Source organism: Carassius carassius, chromosome 30, assembly GCF_963082965.1.
Source record: "Carassius carassius chromosome 30, fCarCar2.1, whole genome shotgun sequence".
Taxonomy (NCBI): domain Eukaryota; kingdom Metazoa; phylum Chordata; class Actinopteri; order Cypriniformes; family Cyprinidae; genus Carassius; species Carassius carassius.
In genome coordinates, this window is record NC_081784.1 from 26,148,906 (window position 1) to 26,168,575 (window position 19,670).

Below are 19,670 nucleotides of genomic sequence, written 5' to 3' on the forward strand. Positions count from 1 at the left end.
ACGCCACTTCGGTGACCAACGAATATGGGATATCGCTTCGATAGACCAATCTACTTCGAGTGTAAACTAAACGAGCCAATGCACATTGGCATGCAATTATTGCATCCAGCTGCAGCTGATCACTGCGTGAGTATAAGAAGGCAGCAGGTGCAATGCATTCCAGCTTTTCGCTTCGGAGCCGAGCGTTAGTATCGCTCTGCTCAACTTTGTCTGCTGTGAACTACGAGTTCAGCACGCTCTCGGAAGCTTCGTGTGTTGGCGAGACGGCGCTTCAGAGGCGGTCGTTCCTGTGTCGAGTGGATTGCACACTTCAGGATGCACTACCCCTGTCGTGTTGCAAGCGGCGAATTCCCCTGTGCGCCTCAGCACTAAAAGAGCATTTCCTAAAGAGCAAATTTCTCTAAAAGAGCTGTACGGGTATGTCTTTGTAAAGACGACAGATCGTCCTTATAAGGATGCAGTTTCACCCATGCGTTCCTGGGTGCGGTCGTTACCTGGCAACGGGTGATGGTCACGATCGCTGCCTCACGTGTCTGGGCGTCGAGCACGCTGAGGTGGCTTTCGTGGATGAGTCATGTTCTCACTGCAGGAATATGACCATCTCGGAGCTGCGAACCAGGCTTCGCTACCTTCAGGGGGGCGGAGTCCCGTTGCCGCGGCCGCGATCTGGGGCTCGTTCTGGCGGCCGACAGACGAGAACCACTTCCGGCAGTAGCGCGGGTGGTTTGAGGGTCACAGTGGTGGCAAACCCCGCAGGGAACCAACCCTTTGGGGACCACCACTCCTCTTGCACCTCCGATCCAGTGGAGCAACCCACGGAACGCGCTGGGCCCTCTTCAATCTCTTTTTTTCGATATGGAGTTGGATTTGGTCGAACAGACAGCACGCCTCACAGAGGAACATGCGCGGTCGGTGCTAGCCTGCTTGAATACGTTCAAGAGCAGGACAGCGGTCCCACTGAAACTCTTTCAGAGGCTCCTGGGGCATATGGCGGCCGCGGCGGCACTTACACCGCTCGGCCTATTACATATGAGACCGCTCCAGCACTGGCTTTATGGCCGAGTCCCGAGGTGGGCGTGGAAGCGCGGCACTCACCGGGTCCAAGTTACACCGGCCTGTTGCCAAACCCTCACTCCGTGGTCAGATCTTGCATTTCTCTGGGCAGGAGTGCCCTTAGAGCAGATCTCCAGGCATGCTGTGGTTTACACAGGTTCTGAGGACACTTCGTGCCATTCACATTCCAGGCCTGCTCAGTCAATGCTCCCGGGAGAATGGCGACTCCATCCCCTGACGGTCCAGCTGATTTGGAGGTGGTTCGGAGCCGCTCAGGTAGACCTGTTTGCTTCTCCAGAGACCTCTAACTGCCAGTTGTTCTACTCCCTGACCGAGGGAACTCTCGGCACGGACGTACTGGCACACAGCTGGCCGCGGGACCTATGTAAGTATGCGTTTCCCCCCAGTGAGCCTTCCCGCACAGACACTGTGCAAAGTCCGGGAGGACGAGGACCAAGTCTTGCTAGTAGCGCCGTATTGGCCCACGCGGACCTGGTTCCCCGAACTAGTGCTCCTTGCGACAGCCCCTCCTTGGCCAATTGACTCAGAGATGGGGCACCATTTGGCACCCGCGTCCAGACCTTTGGAAACTCCATGTCTGGTCCATGGATGGGACGCGGAGGTTCTAGGTGACCTACCCAAGAGGTAGCGAACACCATCACTTCGGCAAGAGCACCGTCTATGAGACACGCTTACACATTGAAGTGGAACCTGTTCGTCGAGTGGTGTTCTTCTCGCCGAGAAGACCCCCAAAGATGTCTGATTGCGGTCGTGCTGTCCTTTCTGCAGCAAGGGCTGGAGCGAAGGCTGTCTCCCTCCACCCTCAAAGTCCAGGTTGCTGCTATTGCTGCATACCATGACCCCGTGAATGGGAAGTCTTTGGGTAAGCATGACCTCATCGTCATGTTCCTTAGAGGGGCAAGGAGGTTAAATTCATCCCGGCCCCCCTGTATACCCTCTTGGGACCTGTCTCTAGTGCTTAAATCACTACAGCAGGGCCCATTCGAGCCTTTGCATTCAGTTGAACTAAAGTTTCTTTCATTGAAAACTCTGCTCCTGCTTGCACTGGCCTCCATCAAGAGGGTAGGGGACCTGCATGCATTTTCGGGCGACGATTCGTGCCTAGAGTTCGGGCCGGCTGACTCCCAGGTAATCCTGAGGCCCCGGCCTGGCTAGGTGCCCAAGGTTCCCACTACACCCTTCAAAGAACAAGTGGTGAACCTGCAAGCGCTGCCCCTGGAGGAGGCAGACCCAGCCCTGGCTTTGCTTTGTCCAATCCGAGCATTAAGGTGCTACGTAGACTGGACACAAAGCTTCAGGATCTCAGACCAGCTCTTTGTCTGTTATGGAGGCCGGCAGAAGGGGAGTGCCGTCTCTAAGCAGAAAATGGCCCCCTGGATTGTGGATGCCATAACCCTGGCTTATCAGGCTCAGGATGTGCCCTGCCCATTCAGGTTGCGAGCTCACTCAACTAGAAGTGTTTCATCCTCCTGGGCGCTGGCTCGTGGTGCCTCGCTGACAGATATTTGTAGAGCTGCGGCTGGGCGACCCCTAACACGTTCGCTAGGTTCTATAGCCTTCGTGTAGAGCCGGTATCCTCCTGTGTTCTCACCTCAAACGGGTAGTGGCACTGAGAGGCCCCGGTTAGTGTCAGCTTGCTTAAACTGCTCCAGAGTGTCCGTACAGTAGACCCTGTTGAGATCCTCCATCACCCTAAGCAGCTGGACGTGGCGGAACGTCCGGTGCCAGGCCTTTATGATGTATCCATGAGAACCATGGAAGGGTGGGTTCCATATTGAGACCTAAGTGGTACTCGTATGTGTATAGTCCACGGTATAACCTTAGAGCCCGTTTTTCCCCGGCAGACTTCTGCCTTCCCAAGAGGGTTTTTAATCACCTCAAATTTCTCCGTATACTCCTTAACGGATGCTATATGTGTATTTGCCTCCGAGACCTCCTTCCGGAATGATGGGGCTTCCACATCATTCCGGTTCCAAGCGGACCGGGTACGTTTTCCCAGTGTTATCCAATCTCACCCAGTGAGGTAGTGCTTTGACAACTTTTGACAACTTTGAGTAGAGCTACTTGTTCTGAGCCCCGGCCTACACCTAATAGGGGCACAGGCGGCTCGCACAGGGCACTGGAAGGGGCAGCACCCATGGCGCTTTGATAGGGATCCCATATTAGTCGAGAGTGATCGACTGAAAGGGAACGTCTCGGTTACGTATGGTAACCCTCGTTCCCTGAAGGAGGGAACGGAGACGCCACGTCGCCATGGTTGCTGTACCGCCGCTGAGCTGCAGGGTCCCCGGCTCGGCTCCTCAGCGAAAAGCTGGAATGCATTGCACCTGCTGCTTTCTTATACTCACGCCGTGATCAGCGGCAGCTGGATGCAATAATTGTATGCCAATGTGCATTGGCTCGTTTAGTTTACACTCGAAGTACAACCCGAATTCCGGAAAAGTTGGGACGTTTTTTAAATTTTAATAAAATGAAAACTAAAGGAATTTCAAATCACATGAGCCAATATTTTATTCAAAATAGAACATAGATAACGTAGCAAATGTTTAAACTGAGAAATTTTACACTTTTATCCACTTAATTAGCTCATTTAAAATTTAATGCCTGCTACAGGTCTCAAAAAAGTTGGCACGGGGGCAACAAATGGCTAAAAAAGCAAGCAGTTTTGAAAAGATTCAGCTGGGAGAACATCTAGTGATTAATTAAGTTAATTGATATCAGGTCTGTAACATGATTAGCTATAAAAGCTTTGTCTTAGAGAAGCAGAGTCTCTCAGAAGTAAAGATGGGCAGAGGCTCTCCAATCTGTGAAAGACTGCGTAAAAAAATTGTGGAAAACTTTAAAAACAATGTTCCTCAATGTCAAATTGCAAAGGCTTTGCAAATCTCATCATCTACAGTGCATAACATCATCAAAAGATTCAGAGAAACTGGAGAAATCTCTGTGCGTAAGGGACAAGGCCGGAGACCTTTATTGGATGCCCGTGGTCTTCGGGCTCTCAGACGACACTGCATTACTCATCGGCATGATTGTGTCAATGACATTACTAAATGGGCCCAGGAATACTTTCAGAAACCACTGTCGGTAAACACAATCCGCCGTGCCATCAGCAGATGCCAACTAAAGCTCTATCATGCAAAAAGGAAGCCATATGTGAACATGGTCCAGAAGCGCAGTCGTGTCCTGTGGGCCAAGGCTCATTTAAAATGGACTATTTCAAAGTGGAATAGTGTTTTATGGTCAGACGAGTCCAAATTTGACATTCTTGTTGGAAATCACGGACGCCGTGTCCTCCGGGCTAAAGAGGAGAACCTTCCAGCATGTTATCAGCGTTCAGTTCAAAAGCCAGCATCTCTGATGGTATGGGGGTGCATAAGTGCATACGGTATGGGCAGCTTGCATGTTTTGGAAGGCTCTGTGAATGCTGAAAGGTATATAAAGGTTTTAGAGCAACATATGCTTCCCTCCAAACAACGTCTATTTCAGGGAAGGCCTTGTTTATTTCAGCAGGACAATGCAAAACCACATACTGCAGCTATAACAACAGCATGGCTTCGTCGTAGAAGAGTCTGGGTGCTAACCTGGCCTGCCTGCAGTCCAGATCTTTCACCTATAGAGAACATTTGGCGCATCATTAAACGAAAAATATGTCAAAGACGACCACGAACTCTTCAGCAGCTGGAAATCTATATAAGCCAAGAATGGGACCAAATTCCAACAGCAAAACTCCAGCAACTCATAGCCTCAATGCCCAGATGTCTTCAAACTGTTTTGAAAAGAAAAGGAGATGCTACACCATGGTAAACATGCCCCGTCCCAACTATTTTGAGACCTGTAGCAGAAATCAAAATTGAAATGAGCTCATTTTGTGCATAAAATTGTAAACTTTCTCAGTTTAAACATTTGCTATGTTATCTATGTTCTATTGTGAATAAAATATTGGCTCATGTGATTTGAAAGTCTTTTAGTTTTCATTTTATTAAAATTTAAAAAACGTCCCAACTTTTCCGGAATTCGGGTTGTAGATTGGTCTATCGAAGCAATATCCCATATTCGTCAGTCACCGACGTGGCATTCCATACGTAACCAAGACGTTTTGTGTTCAATAAGTACTTTGTTTTTCCAAGTTTCTAACAATAACCCTACAGAACTTCTGGATGCATCAATGCAAAACATGAAAAGTTATAAATCTGTTACAAACCTGTGTAACGTATTTTGAAGCCTTTCTTGCTGGTCGCATGATCAGTTGACCATCTGAGGTAAAGCTGGTTTGTTTTGCTAGTGAAATTCAATTGTGTGGAGTGGTTCCCACTCAGAGCCACCAGCAACGGACTCTGTCCAGATGGCCCTGGTAAATAAAACATCACAAAAACAACAAGTAATGCTAAATATTGCAAACCACAGACGTGACTGAAAAAAAAAATCTGACTTTTCATGCCAAGTGCCACCTTTGATCAAATCAGCACATCCAAATTCAACCTAGCCATCACTACTGTTTACACTACACTAGGGCTGTCAACGAATATTCTAAATTCGAATATGTATTCGAATAGTTTTTAAAAAACGAATTTCGAAGGTGAAAATTAATATTCGAATAAAAAAAAAATGTGGAAAAAAAGGCCCGCGGTAGTAGAGGCGTGGTTGTCTGCTTTGCGAGTGGGCGCGCTAGCGCGCCTGAGGGTTCAGGGACAGGTCACAGCCTCACAGGAGTCGCACTGTCTGGCACAGCATCACTGCTGAAAGTTGACACGTCTTCATGGAAGATGCCAGCAAGTGCAGAGCCCAACTCTACCGCAGCAGAGAAAATTAGGTAAAATTGTTGACCCACGAGATAAAGTTGTATGCAAGCTATTTAAGATACAGTTAGCAGTTAGCATACCATTTGACCACTAGCAACATGAGGTCACATCTCAAAAATGTGCACCCAAATGAGCATGGCATAATGTGTGGAACTCCAGCTAAACAGTCACGTCTTGAGACTTAACGTTACTTTGCATCGCTCGCCGCAAGCACTTTGTCTGCAACACGACAAGAGGCCATAACGGATAAAATAATTTCGTTCATTTGTAAGGACATGAGACCGATCAGTATCACAGATGGGGCAGGCTTCGGGGAGTTCTGTCAAGCAAAGGAAGCGATGTTTGATTATTTATCGTTTCATGTCAAGGAAAAGTTCCATGTTTACCACAGCACAGCTCGCTCTGAGCATTCAATGTCAGTTCTATATGCTGTAAAACTTCAATTAATATTACTAATATGTGTTTCAATCACTGAATGAAGCCTGCTATATTTGGGACAACAGTCGCGACCTTAAATTGCTTGCACAAAAATTTGTTTGTTCATTTAAACCATTATGCGCAGAGAACGTGAGGGTGAGAGAGCGTGAGGTCTGCAGTCTTGGCCATTAGTTGATTTCCTTGTTTTTGTGTAGGTAATACGTTGTCATATATGTTTAAACTTAAATAGACTATCTATACAAGTAGTTATGTCTCTTTGTATTATTTTTGCCTGTTATTGACGTAATGCGCGTCATTGACAACATGCGCAACCAGATGTTCGAATAGTTCGAATATTCGTGTATTTTTTAGAGGGAATATTCGAACGTCAATTTTGAGCAATTTTGACAGCCCTACACTACACTGTGTTTCCTGTCATTTGGATGGGTCCTTGGGGGATCTTTAAAGACCTGAAAAACTATTGTCAGGAGCCACAGGAATTAATTTTGTGTTGCCTGCATAGGTTTGTTTCATGAGTGATGGTATCCACTAACAAAAAGTTTCAGGTTCCGCAGTTTCAGCTAAAAATATCCTTGGATGGCCTGAGGGTGAGTACAACAACAGCAAAATTTCAATATATATAGCTCAAAGATCTTATTCTATTTATTATTATTATTATTATTATTATTATTATTATTATTGTTGTTGTTGTTGTTATTATTATTATTATTTGTTTAATTGTCTCAGTTCTTGGCTTGACATTTGTTTTAATAGTATACATTTGCATTTTAATAAACTGGTCAAAAATGAAGTGTTGTTGTAAGTAGAATAGAATAGAATAGAATAGAATAGTATAGAATAGAATCTACCATCAAAGATCTCCAGTTCATCAAACTGCTTCTCACTCTGAAACATTTCCACATAAATGACGATGGTGAAGGCAGGCTGTACTCTGATGATCCATGAGCAGGTCTGGGAGTTGGGGTAGTTTTTTGGGAAGCCTGGACTCAGGATCACACCAGAGGAGGCAGAATGTTCCTCATTTGCGGGACACTGGGCTGTAGTGTAGACACAGCATTTCACAGGAATCATGGCTATTATTACACATCACACTGAGGTTATCCTACTAACAAAGCACAAGATGCAAGCTCCAGAGTATTCTAGTAAAAAACTGTAAAGTTTAAGAACTTTCTCCAACATGCGCAGTGCTTCTCCTGGATTTACCTCAGGGGCCACAAGCCTTGATTTGAGGAAGCAACATATTGAGTTGAAGCTTTTTGTTAATCCGCTTTGTGGGCGGGAGGGTGGAGGAAACAAACCAGGAGAACTATTGCTTCTTCATGGCACTGTACAGTATGTACAGACAAGCCAAATGGCTCAGATTTACAACTGAAAGCTCCCAAGACAGATGTCGGCTACTGTCTTTTCGTTACCATACAACAAAACAATGCTGCCTCTGGGGTGTTCAATGCCATCTTTTATGGATTATATATTGCTTGCAAGCTTTGATTACAATAATCACACTAACAATTCATAACTTTATTATTTCAGATTGGTGGCCCCCAACCATCTTTAAATTATTTACATTAAGTACTTCCTTTTGGTTGTGTTTTGTAATTCCCATTTTTAAATAGATATTAATTACTGTAACATAGGGCTTTATTTATGTATTACCATCAAAATATTGTATATTTTGACGGTAATACATAATATAATATAATATAATATAATATAATATAATATAATATAATATAATATAATATAATATAATATAATATAATATAATATAATATAATATAATATAATATAATATAATATAATATAATATAATATAAGATGTTCATAAAGGATATAGCACTATAGAATGTTTGTAAAGTTTAGGCAAGTTTTAGAATGTCACTTTGACATCTTCAGGAAGCTAAGCTTGCATCTTGTTTTCTGTCAGCACCAAAATAAGGTCACTATTTATCATTAATACACATGATATCAAATCATAATTCAGTATGCAGCGTATGTGAAAGACATTGCATATAATACTTTAAAATAAAAAAAAATAAAAAATACTCTTATTGTTTTACAATTTGACAATCAATCTCAATTTTTAATATATATATACACTATATACACACTCACATACACACACACACATATATATATATATATATATATATATATATATATATATATATATATATATATATATATATATATATATATAAATATATATATATATACTCTTCACACACTTCGACAGGTTTTGTTCTTCACTTACCTTCACACACCGGTGGTGGACCCTCAAACTGCAGGTGAGAATTCAGCTTACAGGTGAGCTCATCGCTGCCAACCAATGTAAATCCAGGCAAGCATCGATACCTCACAATGTCACCTGTATGGTACAGTAAGATTGTAAGAAGAAATACACTTTTTTTTTTTTTCTTTTTTTTCACGTCTTTGATCTTCTTTGATAATGGATTGTTGTTCATACCGATTTCATAGTCCTGGTCTTCAAATAACATCTCTGCTTGTTCAACTGTAGGGGGAGGAGGGCATTTCTTGAGCCCATAAGCTAAGAAGAAAAAAAATATATGTAGTTTTGAAGCAAATTGCCTTTTCTTTCTCCTTTATAGTTATGACATTATCTCACACGGCAACCGACCCAATGTATCAATTACACATACATGTGACAGCATACAATTCTATGTATTGACATACAGGGAGTCCTCTCAAGAATAAAAGCTGCACTGAAACCACCCATCTATAACTAACAAATATGCCAGCCTGAAATGAAAGTTGGAGGTATAGTTGAAAGACCGGTTCATTTTCACACTCCGATTTTCCTATGCTGTTCAACACATGCCTGCATGCTGACACTGATATCAAAGAGGCCAAAGAAAGCTTCTATTTTTGACTCTTTTAATCTCCAGAAATAACGTGATGTCATCAGAGGCAGCAGTCATGCCTCCTTAGAGAATAAAAACAAGTTTTGAATATATTTCGAGCGGCACTTAACGGTATGCATTCAGGGGCAACATTTTTCATTGGAAGGAGAAACTAACCATGGAAATTGAGGACAAAGAATCCACTTGTCGAGAAGTCACTGTGGAACTTGATAAGAACCTGATTGAAAGTGCTGTAGGCTGACTCGAGGGCTGTGTTGCCGCTGAAAATTCCCAGCTGTGGGTAGCTTTGCTCTGGGCCGTCCCTGGAAGAGGAAACGCGCATTTAAATTACATTACAACCTGTGATCCTGCCATTTAATGGCATAATAATTCCTCAAAATTCTGAGTGGTTGGAGAAAATTAATTTACTTCCAAATTTACAATGAGATTGTGCTGACTTTTGAATAAAAGCATTACACTACAGACCAGCTCCAACGAAAACAGCAAAAATGATGACTTAACAGACTAGTCCACTTGTTTAATGGCTTTTGAAGATTAATGCCCAATATTGCTGGGAAAGCGCTGGAGATGTATGTTTCCACGTTTTTTAATCAACTCAGTACTGTTTCAGATTATTCAATGGGAATTATTACATTTGGCTCTGTGCTCTGTGATTATTACAAAATACCTATGATTTAAAGACAAGCTTTCCATTCAGTTATTTCTGTAACTTCAGTAAAATAAATGAAAGTGTTTCAAATGAAGAAATGTTTTAATACTTTAGTTTAGGGACCAATTCTCACTATCAACTAGCTGCTTGTTCGCATGCCTATTATTAACATAATGGCTGTTTACTAGTACTTATAAAGCATACAGTACATGAGTAAATGTCTTAAACTATGTGATATTCAAGTACAAAAAGCATTTTCTTTTTTTATATATATATAAAAGGTACTTAAGCATTGAAAGTAAAAGTACAAGTAAATGCAAAATAGAAAAGAAAAGCAATATATACAAAGAATGTTCATACACATCTTGAGTAGAAAGATTTTGTTCTGTTTGAACTCTTTTTATCAATTTTGTATTTTAGGATAAGAATAAGAAGCACTTCATTTGTACTTAGTGTCATTCATTCCAACATAAGAAAACATTTCTGGAATCTGCATCTAAAAAAGCATTTAAGTTTCTTTACAGAGCTTGTGTATCTCAGAGGGGACATGGATGCATTTAACCTGCAGTTACAGATGGATAAATAATGTTTTGTTTTTAACATGAAACTTGAATACTGATATTAGAAATAATTTAAAACATGAACAAAATAGGCGAAATGTGAAATTAAAACCGCCAGTAGGCGGCAACAAGTGACTGTTAATGAGTGATTCATTCAGAAACAAAGCATTTGACTGTTGATGAGTGAATCACTGAAACATTTATTCAACCGATTAGTTCAAAAAGCTGATTCATTCAATAAGTAATCACCGTCCATTGCTTAGAGATGCAAAGCACTGCTTTGATCTTTGTTTGGAACTATTTACCAATTTAGAATACCTGGAATTTTGAGTTTTATAGACTAATAAATCACGTGCGTGCACTCTGTGTGATTTGGTGATATACTTGATAATGTCAGATCGCATATCATTACAACAGCACTTGCCATATTATAACAGACGATGCTGTATTGCACACCCCTTACTCGACTTGAGTGGGAAATGAATCATTCGCGGTTGTACGTGCACTTGTTTGCATGTGAGCAAAAGTGTTTTTAGGAGTCTAACTTGCAGACCCTAGACCATTGATTCGTCAAACCTGCTTTCCTGCAGTCAGTGTTATTCTGATTTCTGACTATTTTGTAGTAAGTAATGAATATGCTTTGGGGAAATGTACCAGAGTAAAAGTATACATTTTAATTAGGAAATGTAGTGGAGTAAAAGTAGAAGTTGGCTGAAATATAAAAACTCAAGTAAAGTGCAGATACTCCCAAAAACCACAAAGTATTATTACTTAGTTACAATATGCAACTGTTTATAAGTACTAATAAACAGCCAATGGACTAGTTACATGCATCATAATAAGTAACTAGTTAAAAGTGAAAATTAGTCTCTAAACCAAAACCAGTAAAACATATCAATATCCCCATATTAATGACAGGGTATTAATTGTTATTGTAGTTAATTGTAAATAATGCTTTTTTTATTCTTTTTTCTCATGAGAATCCCATTTTGAGTGAATAGCTTCACAACTTCAAAGACAACTGAACTTTTCTTGAAATCTTGCTTTGTACAGTGACTATACACTACAAATGTCAGTAAACAAAGCTTGATTTGCGTAATGATTTGCTTGATTTATGGCAACAACAGCAGCATTAGTCTAGTCTGAAAGCTTAAATAAATGTCTTGTCCTCATCTCAGGCTGATATTTGCTAAATGACTCCATTAAATGGAGCTGTGCTCACCAGACAGCGATATAGTCAGTAACAGGCTCAGTCTGGAGCAGGGTGAAGTTGATGTAAACCCCGTGACCATGGGGCACAGTGATGAGCCAAGTGCAGTCCTGAGAGTCTGGGTACTCATTTGGGTACTCTGGAGAGAAAATGGTGCCGTTTGGAGCTGTCACGTTGTAGCCACAGGGAGCTGTGTGAAGATAAACATCATTCAACCATGACCGCATTAGTAATCTATCTTTCTACCCGGTCTCATGGCATAAACATACCTGGTTTCACATTATAGCGAGACTCGAAATACATACTAATAAGTACATATCACTGCAGTTTCCAAAAGAAATGAACAGAGACAGTAAAACTCTGACACCTTTAATTGCTTTTCTTACAAATTTACAGAGTTTCAATTAATAAAGTGTAATTTTTGCAGAATTATTTGAAGAATATCAAATTGTGACTTCAAAACAATATTAATATGCTGGGAGATTTGAAAACTGATGCTTTTGAACATTAACCTCGCACATATCCAGCTTCATATCTATGGGTTTTCAGAGGCGGTAGGTTTGTTCGGTAGCTCACGGAGTTTGGAGACGGAGTTCGGAGACGGAATTTGGAGAGGGAGTTCAGAGGCGAGGAGCTCCGGTGCGAATTCCGTGTTACCACAGTTCGTCAAAGCAGTTCAAATCTGCATATAAGTTAGTTGAAACGACATCAATAAATGCATTTGAATATCAGTTTTGCATTTGATAACACTATCAGGTAGGTTTAGGGTTGGGTTTGGTGTAGGGCATAACTTTTAGCGACGATCCCCGGATATTTGAATTCTGAACCACCGCAATACGTACCAGAAGCAACATAATAAAAACACATCAATATGTAACTCTATTAATGTAATCAAAATGTGCCAGGGTTCAAATATTAAACCTGTGTTTTTTAGCGCCAGTCAGTGGACATTTCTTTTTGAAACTGTTGCAGGACGTGCAGTGAGGTATGTAAAAATTGGCTTGCAGAAATTTACCCAGAGGTACGTATTTTTTATGAGACTGGGTTGCTATCTTTCTGAATAACGGTTAATGTTAAACACCAGGGAATCAAGCAAAATCAGAACAGAAAGAAAATAATTGACCCAAAAATAAAAAGTCTGACTTAAAATTATTTAATCACCCTCATGCCCCCCAAACTGGAATGCAAAAAAATAAAAAATTAAATAAAAATGCTTTTGAAATGTTGAAATATTTTAAATGTTCATGCATTTATTTTTCATAATTCTCCAAACAAGGACTGAAATCACCATACAAAAAAGTATTAAAGAATGACTGCATGATTTCAGAAGACTTGCATGAGTCATATGGACAACTTTTATGGTGCTTTTCTCGTTTGTTCGTTTTTTTTTTTTTTGTTTTTTTTTATTTATTATTTTTTTATTGAGAGAAAAATAAAAATAACATGTGAGTGCAGAAACTGACCAAACATAAACACTTCTCTTTTAAAGGCTATTATAGAAGATAGTACTGTTTCATTGGCAGATGAGTGAAAACTGAAGAAGAGAACAGAACATTCCTGAGACTGCTAGAAAAACACTGGATAGAAGATACTGGCACAGAGTTCACAACAGAATAACACAGTTACGATAAAAAAGAAAGAAAAAAGGCCCAAAAGTCAATGCAGATTCCCTGCAAACGCATGCCTAAGAGGAACAAGTTGAGCGACTGATCGATAAGAGACAGGTCGGCTTTCACACTACACTACCCACGCTAATCATCAAGGATACAATTTAGAACAGCTCCCAGTAGCTTATGTCTCCACAGCTCAGGTCTTCAAAGTCTGTTTTAATGATGGTTTTAAAACCCAATGGCTCTTATTGTACTAGTGATACAGAGTAGTAACACATCACTTAAAGAGCATAGTTAAAAAGACATTTGGGAGAGTATAATACCTTTGTAAGTCTCGAAAAGTCAGACAATTTATTCAGTAATTTATTCTTTTTGTTTCAAAGTGTGGGCAAAAAGGGCTGAAAATAACAGTGTGCTAATCTCAACAACTTGAAAAACTTGAGATGGAAAAGGAGCACATTTCTTTACTTTCTTCCCTTCCCTTTACCTTCACAGCGAGGAAAGGGGTGGTTCCACATCCTGTTGTTTCCATGCTGGCATGTTAGCACAGGGTGGCCGAGCAACACGTATCCAGGGAAGCATTCAAATGTTATGGATTGGCCTGCGTTGAAATCACTGTTGATGATATAGCCGTTGTGGAATGGAGATGGGTCTTGACAGTTTTGTAATTCATACGCTAAAGGAAAAGAAAAAAATAATAGAATATATGAATATCTGCAACGCCATGTCTGGATGATATTTACTAGAGGGCCTACTTAAAAGAACTGAAATAATTAAAATAAGTGTTTCATTATTTACCACCCTCATGCCATGCCATTCCAAATCCAAATTTATTTTGTGTAACATACAAAAAGATGTTTATGCTTCAAAAATTACTGTAAAATGGGCTTGGAACAATATTATATTAGTTCTAAAGAGATGAGATTGTTCTTCTAAATATCTGAAACCAAAAGTTTGAGACAACAAGCATGCATAAACAAACAAACAAACAAATAAATAAATGAATAAATGAATCAGTTCATTAAACATTAGTTAATTAGAATAAAATGTGATTGGGAAATTTAACAGATTTAGTTTGTCTCTCTTTTTCTTTTGCTTTAATGACAGTATCACTCACGTTGACATGAACTATAAGTTTGGGACAGATCAATCAATCAATAAATAATAATTTACTAATCATTTACTAATCTAATCACATCTTTACAAATCGTTTAATTATTTTGTGTGCATGTTTTGCTGAAACTATTCATTTATCATTTATTCATCATTTGTCATATTCATCATTTGTAAATCTTTATAAACAGTTACTGATCATTTAATATTTTTATGGGTATTATACTTTTAGCTGCTATAACCACGTTTGTGTAAAGGGTGGTTAGTTTAATGTTAGCTAAATGCTTGCTAAAGACAACACACTTTGTAATTTGAATGCATGCTTTGATTGCTACAACATTTATATGTATATTATTGTATATAATTTTTTTTTTACATTTATAAGTATTTTTATTTACATTTAATAATGATCTATTAATCTATTAATAATGCTGCTTATTGATAGTTATTGAGATAGTCTATCTATCTATCTATCTATCTATCTATCTATCGATCGATCGATCTAAACTAACGATCAGTTCAGCATTATATAAAGTTTGATAATGATTTATTAATGAAAGTTATTATAAAGTGTCAACGGGCAACATTTATTTGTACGTCTCTCATCCATCATTATGTTGCATTGCAATATGTTTTGCTCACTTTGGGCCTCTTGGGAAACAAAAAAAAACATATTCTCACTATATTATAAATCTGTGATAAAAGCCTAATGTATAAACTAAATTAGTGCATCAATTAAAAATTTACTACAAAAAAAAAAAAATTGAATATACTCTATCAACTTCAAAATGACAAGCACGCATTAAGGCATTATTGACAAATATACATGCAAGGTGTTGCTCATTTCTATGTATCATCAGCAGTGTGGTGAAGTACCACAAAGCTTGTCAAAATAACATACAAGCATCTCCAGGCAGCATTTCAAGTGCAGCGCTTATGATCAACAGCTTTATAATCATATTCTTTCATCCTGCATCATTGTTTGTATATCAAAACATGGCATCAGTATTCCCCCCGCAAAAGCCTGTCTGGCAGCACAGATCAAGGCTGTGCCTGGCTCTTTTCAACTCAGACTAGAGTGGATAAGAAAAAGACAGACGAACTGTTTGACCTACAAGCGAGGAGACCAGACAATGGCAAGTTATTTATATCGAGTGGAATCCAAGTGCACATCCAAATGCACCGTCTTATTGATTTCAGAATGCTTTCAAGACCCCGGCTGTCATAATGAAGTGTCCTCCCAGGGATCTCAAAGGAAGTGAATCTTAAGATATTTCCAGTGATCATGGTAAAAGGCCTTCACTCCCACACAAAGGGTCAATACAAAATCAAGGGTGGCTGATGTCTGCAGGAGAAGAGAGCGCAGCATGCAAATGGAAGGTGGGAGGTCACCCACCTTGGTAAGTGAGTTTGAAGCCCTGTCTGTTCTCAGAGTGGTCACTGTAGAAGTGGATGACGGTTTCGTGTGTGCTGCTCAGTATAGGGGGCGGCAGTTGGCTTCCGCTGAACTGTCCAATCACAGAGCTGCTGTGGTGCGGCCCATTGCGAACCTCTAAAAAATCATGGTTATCCTCTGAGGTGAAGTTGAGAAATAGGATGTGTGCCCCTGCGGAGTGATCACAGTGGTTAGACTTTCACAGAGGGTTATGTGCAGAATTTACATAAGGAAAGTCTTTAAAGTGACAGGGACTTTTTAAACAATAACTCTGACTGTCCTGTGCAGACCAGCTCTTTCCTCTGCAAAGAGAGATTTGCTAAATCACAAATAGTTTTTCCCTCATGTTCATATGTATGGACAAAATGAAACAGTCATGTTATTAATCTTTATCCTACAGACTCCTGAGACTTAGTTTATCAGCATAAAAATTTAAATTAAAATGTTTTTTTTTTTTTTTTGCTTTTGTTTTTTTTTTAGAATGTTTAGAACTTATTTTATTTGTGCCTTATTTACTTTAATAATAGCATGATAATAATAAGCTGATATGGACTTCATAGATTGGTAGAGTATATTCAAATAAAACAAAATTTTGTTTACTCATCCTAATGTCATTCAATATTTTATTATTTATTATATTATTATTTTATTATATATATATATATATATATATATATATATATATATATATATATATATATATATATATATATATATATATATATATATATATATATATAATGTATAAAGATGAACAAAAGTCTTATAGATATTGAATCTATAAGAAGATATTCTTGATACTTCATTTGATTATTTTGCCCGTTCACAATCTAAGGATTTTGTTTTATTTTGAAGTATAACCCAATTCAAACAACTGAAAGAGCCAAAGAGTTTAGCAGTCTGGTGGACACATGAACTGGGTGGTGGTGACTGCAGCAACAGAGGTGGCCTGGGGTGGAGTCAAGTTCCCGGCCTGATTTACTGTCCCAGTCCGCCACTGACGGTTACAATATTGAATTTAGTTCCGTTTTATTATTATTATTATTATTATTATTATTTAGTTTAGTTTTATTTATTTACAATCAAGTTTCCATAACTTTTTTGCATTGTGATGTGCTGGACTTTATAAATATTTTATTGTGCTTTTGTCTGCTTAACATATATTTGTGTGAGTATATAAATATATATTAGGGGTGTAACGGTTCACAAAATCATGGTTCGGTTCGATACAACACAGGGGTGTCATGTTTTGGTATGTTTTCAATAAAGCAAAAAGAAAGAAATGGCAGATATATGATCTTAAAAATATTTTAGACTTAGGCATTTTGGTTTTTGCCATTTGTCTAAGATGATTCTGAAGGTTTTTTTTTAACAATCCTTTTTTATTTATTTGGCTCCACCATGTTTGCAAAATTTTCAGTGTTTTATATTTAAACTTTGTGTAAGTTATTTGTTATTTTGTATTCGGCCTATAGCATTATGTATTTGTTTTGTTAATAAATTAAACATTCTTTTTTATGTACTGTAAGTGAGTTTGTTGTACTCTTTTGTTGTTGTCAATTCAATCAATTGATGCCGAAATGCAGCTAGTTCAAAATAATTTACAAGAAAAGCGAATAAGCGAACATAATTTGCTGGGGGGGAATTGTCGGCTGTTTTAACAGAAAGCGTGCGTCGCTCTGAGATGCCTTGGGCAGTTCTTTTAAGGATTAGCTTTATTGTCATTCTGATGTGGTGCTATCTTCTAACTGCACTTAACTCTACCTATTCAGACTATCCTAAAAGCTATAATCAGCACCCACAAAGCCATCTGTGTGTTTTATTCAAATGATTGTAGCCTATTAACAGTGAAAGCTAATGCATTTTTGGCTGCACGGCACAAACATGGTTGTTCTTGCTCTTGCTTGTGCAGTGCCTGCTTGATAAGGCAGAAAAAATTTATTTTGGAGAAATAGTTGTGTTTACCTATTTAAAGGGTTAGTTCACCCCCCCCCCCCCCCCTCCCAAAAAAAAAGCATAGTTTTACTCACCCCGTGGCATCCTATGTGTATATGACTTTCTTCTTTCAGACGAATCCAGTCAGAGTTAAATTAAAATTGTCTGATTGGACAAGCTGTTTATTGCTACTCAGCGGGTTTTGCATGCATCAGTCCAAAAGAAGTGAAATAGAAAGCACCCATCCATAAAAATTGTGTCTCACATGGCTCTGGGAGGTGAACAAAGGCCTCCTGTAGCGAATCATTGCATTTTTGTAAGGAAAATATCCATATTCAAAACGTAATAATTACTTTAATCTAGCTTGCGCTCACTGTTATAAACATAAGCATTTCCAGGTCGGCTTTGCGCATTCGCCGCTCAGAACTGACGAACACGGAAATGTAGCGAAGAGATCAAAACAAAACAATGGTCACTAATTAGAAGTACAAAACGAGGATTCGTAAAGAAGAATGTCAGAGGTGTTTCTATATAAGCCAAGAGGAGACTGGTTATCCTTTGCTAAAGTAAGGACATTTTGCTTTATTTTGCTCCTGTTAACAAACGTTGTTTTTAATGTGCAGTGCTTACCTCAAGCAAGCTACATTAAAGGGATTATTACATTTAAACTATGGATATGTTTCTAACAAAAATGCATCGATTCACCACAGGAGGCCTTTGTTCACCCCCCTGGAGTCATTTGAAACACTTTTTTTATGGATGGGCACTTTTTATTTCACTTCTTTTGTATTGATACATGCAACACCCGCTGAGTGCCCTGAAACAGCTTTAAATATCAAAGAAAATGTTTTGTATAACTCAAGACTGGATTTGTCTGAAAGAAGAAAGTCATATACACATAGGATGCCGCTGGGGTGAGTAAAACACAGTCTAATTTTCATTTTTGGGTGAAATAACCCTTTAACATCTTGAACTGTTGTTTTGTTTATAACTCATTTGAACTGAGGTGGGAGAATGCAAATGGGCTACGACTGCCGAAATCTCTAACAACATCTTAAAAGTTGAGATAAATGAAACCAAATATCACCCTTGTGTCAAGTGGCAGAACATCAAAAGGAAAGGAAGTATCACTTTGTGTCTGATGGCATTCAGTGTGACGCTGTCCGTTTCTGGGTATCTATCTGGGTAAATATCTAATGCACGAGTTCGCTCATGTAACAAAGCCAATGGTTGTCATTCATGAAACACAAGTGAATTTCCATGTAAAATGTTCAAAAACCATTTTGTTGCACTGAACTGAATGCAGACTTTCTGATTCAAACAGCAGTTAACGTTAATCAAATATGTTTATTACTTTTTTTCTGTTAAGTTGCAACATTACATGAATAATCCAGTTTACTAAAACAAGGTTTTCTTTTTAGAAGAAAACATCCCAATTTTGCAGCTATGATCAAGCTACACTGAAAAATGTAAAGTCATAATGAAATGCTGTAGCCTAAAGAAAATAAGAGGTTTAGATGAAACGATAATGTTAAGCCATTTTACCTACCATCACTACTGTAAAATCATGGTTGGTAAAACAAATCAATCAATCAATCAATAAATAATAATAATAATAATAATAATAATAATAATAATAATAAATAATATATATATATATATAATTTTAAAAAACACATTTAATTGGATGTTACATAACAGAATTAAGTATGAATTACTCCAGACCTCTATGAATTGATTTTCTTATGTTGAATACAAAAGAAGAATGTTTTTCAAAGTATCTTCTTTTGCTTAGAGAAAGTAATTCTTACAGGTTTGGAACAACATGTGGATGAGTGAATGATGACAAATCCCTTCAAGAAAATAAACAGGGTCAATTTCAAATTCATGTTTACTTTTAAGTCAGTAGGTTCACTATTTTAAGTAGTTCCCCCTCAACACAAATAAAGGGGAAACGCCTTCTTGAGA

The 19,670-nt window shown here is 38.8% G+C and overlaps 1 protein-coding gene across 1 annotated transcript in view; it reads right to left on the reverse strand.

Moving 5' to 3' along the window:
* LOC132110975 (CUB and sushi domain-containing protein 1-like) overlaps positions 1-19,670 on the reverse strand; it is a 648,917-nt gene that overhangs the window by 47,947 nt on the left and 581,300 nt on the right. Inside the window, exons 41-48 of the mRNA XM_059518126.1 lie at positions 15,729-15,938; positions 13,707-13,895; positions 11,622-11,799; positions 9,347-9,492; positions 8,776-8,856; positions 8,563-8,676; positions 7,160-7,348; positions 5,276-5,422 (exon numbers count right to left, since the gene is read on the reverse strand). Of these exons, the coding sequence (XP_059374109.1) occupies positions 5,276-5,422; positions 7,160-7,348; positions 8,563-8,676; positions 8,776-8,856; positions 9,347-9,492; positions 11,622-11,799; positions 13,707-13,895; positions 15,729-15,938 (1,254 nt within the window). The remainder of the gene's footprint in view (positions 1-5,275; positions 5,423-7,159; positions 7,349-8,562; positions 8,677-8,775; positions 8,857-9,346; positions 9,493-11,621; positions 11,800-13,706; positions 13,896-15,728; positions 15,939-19,670) is intronic.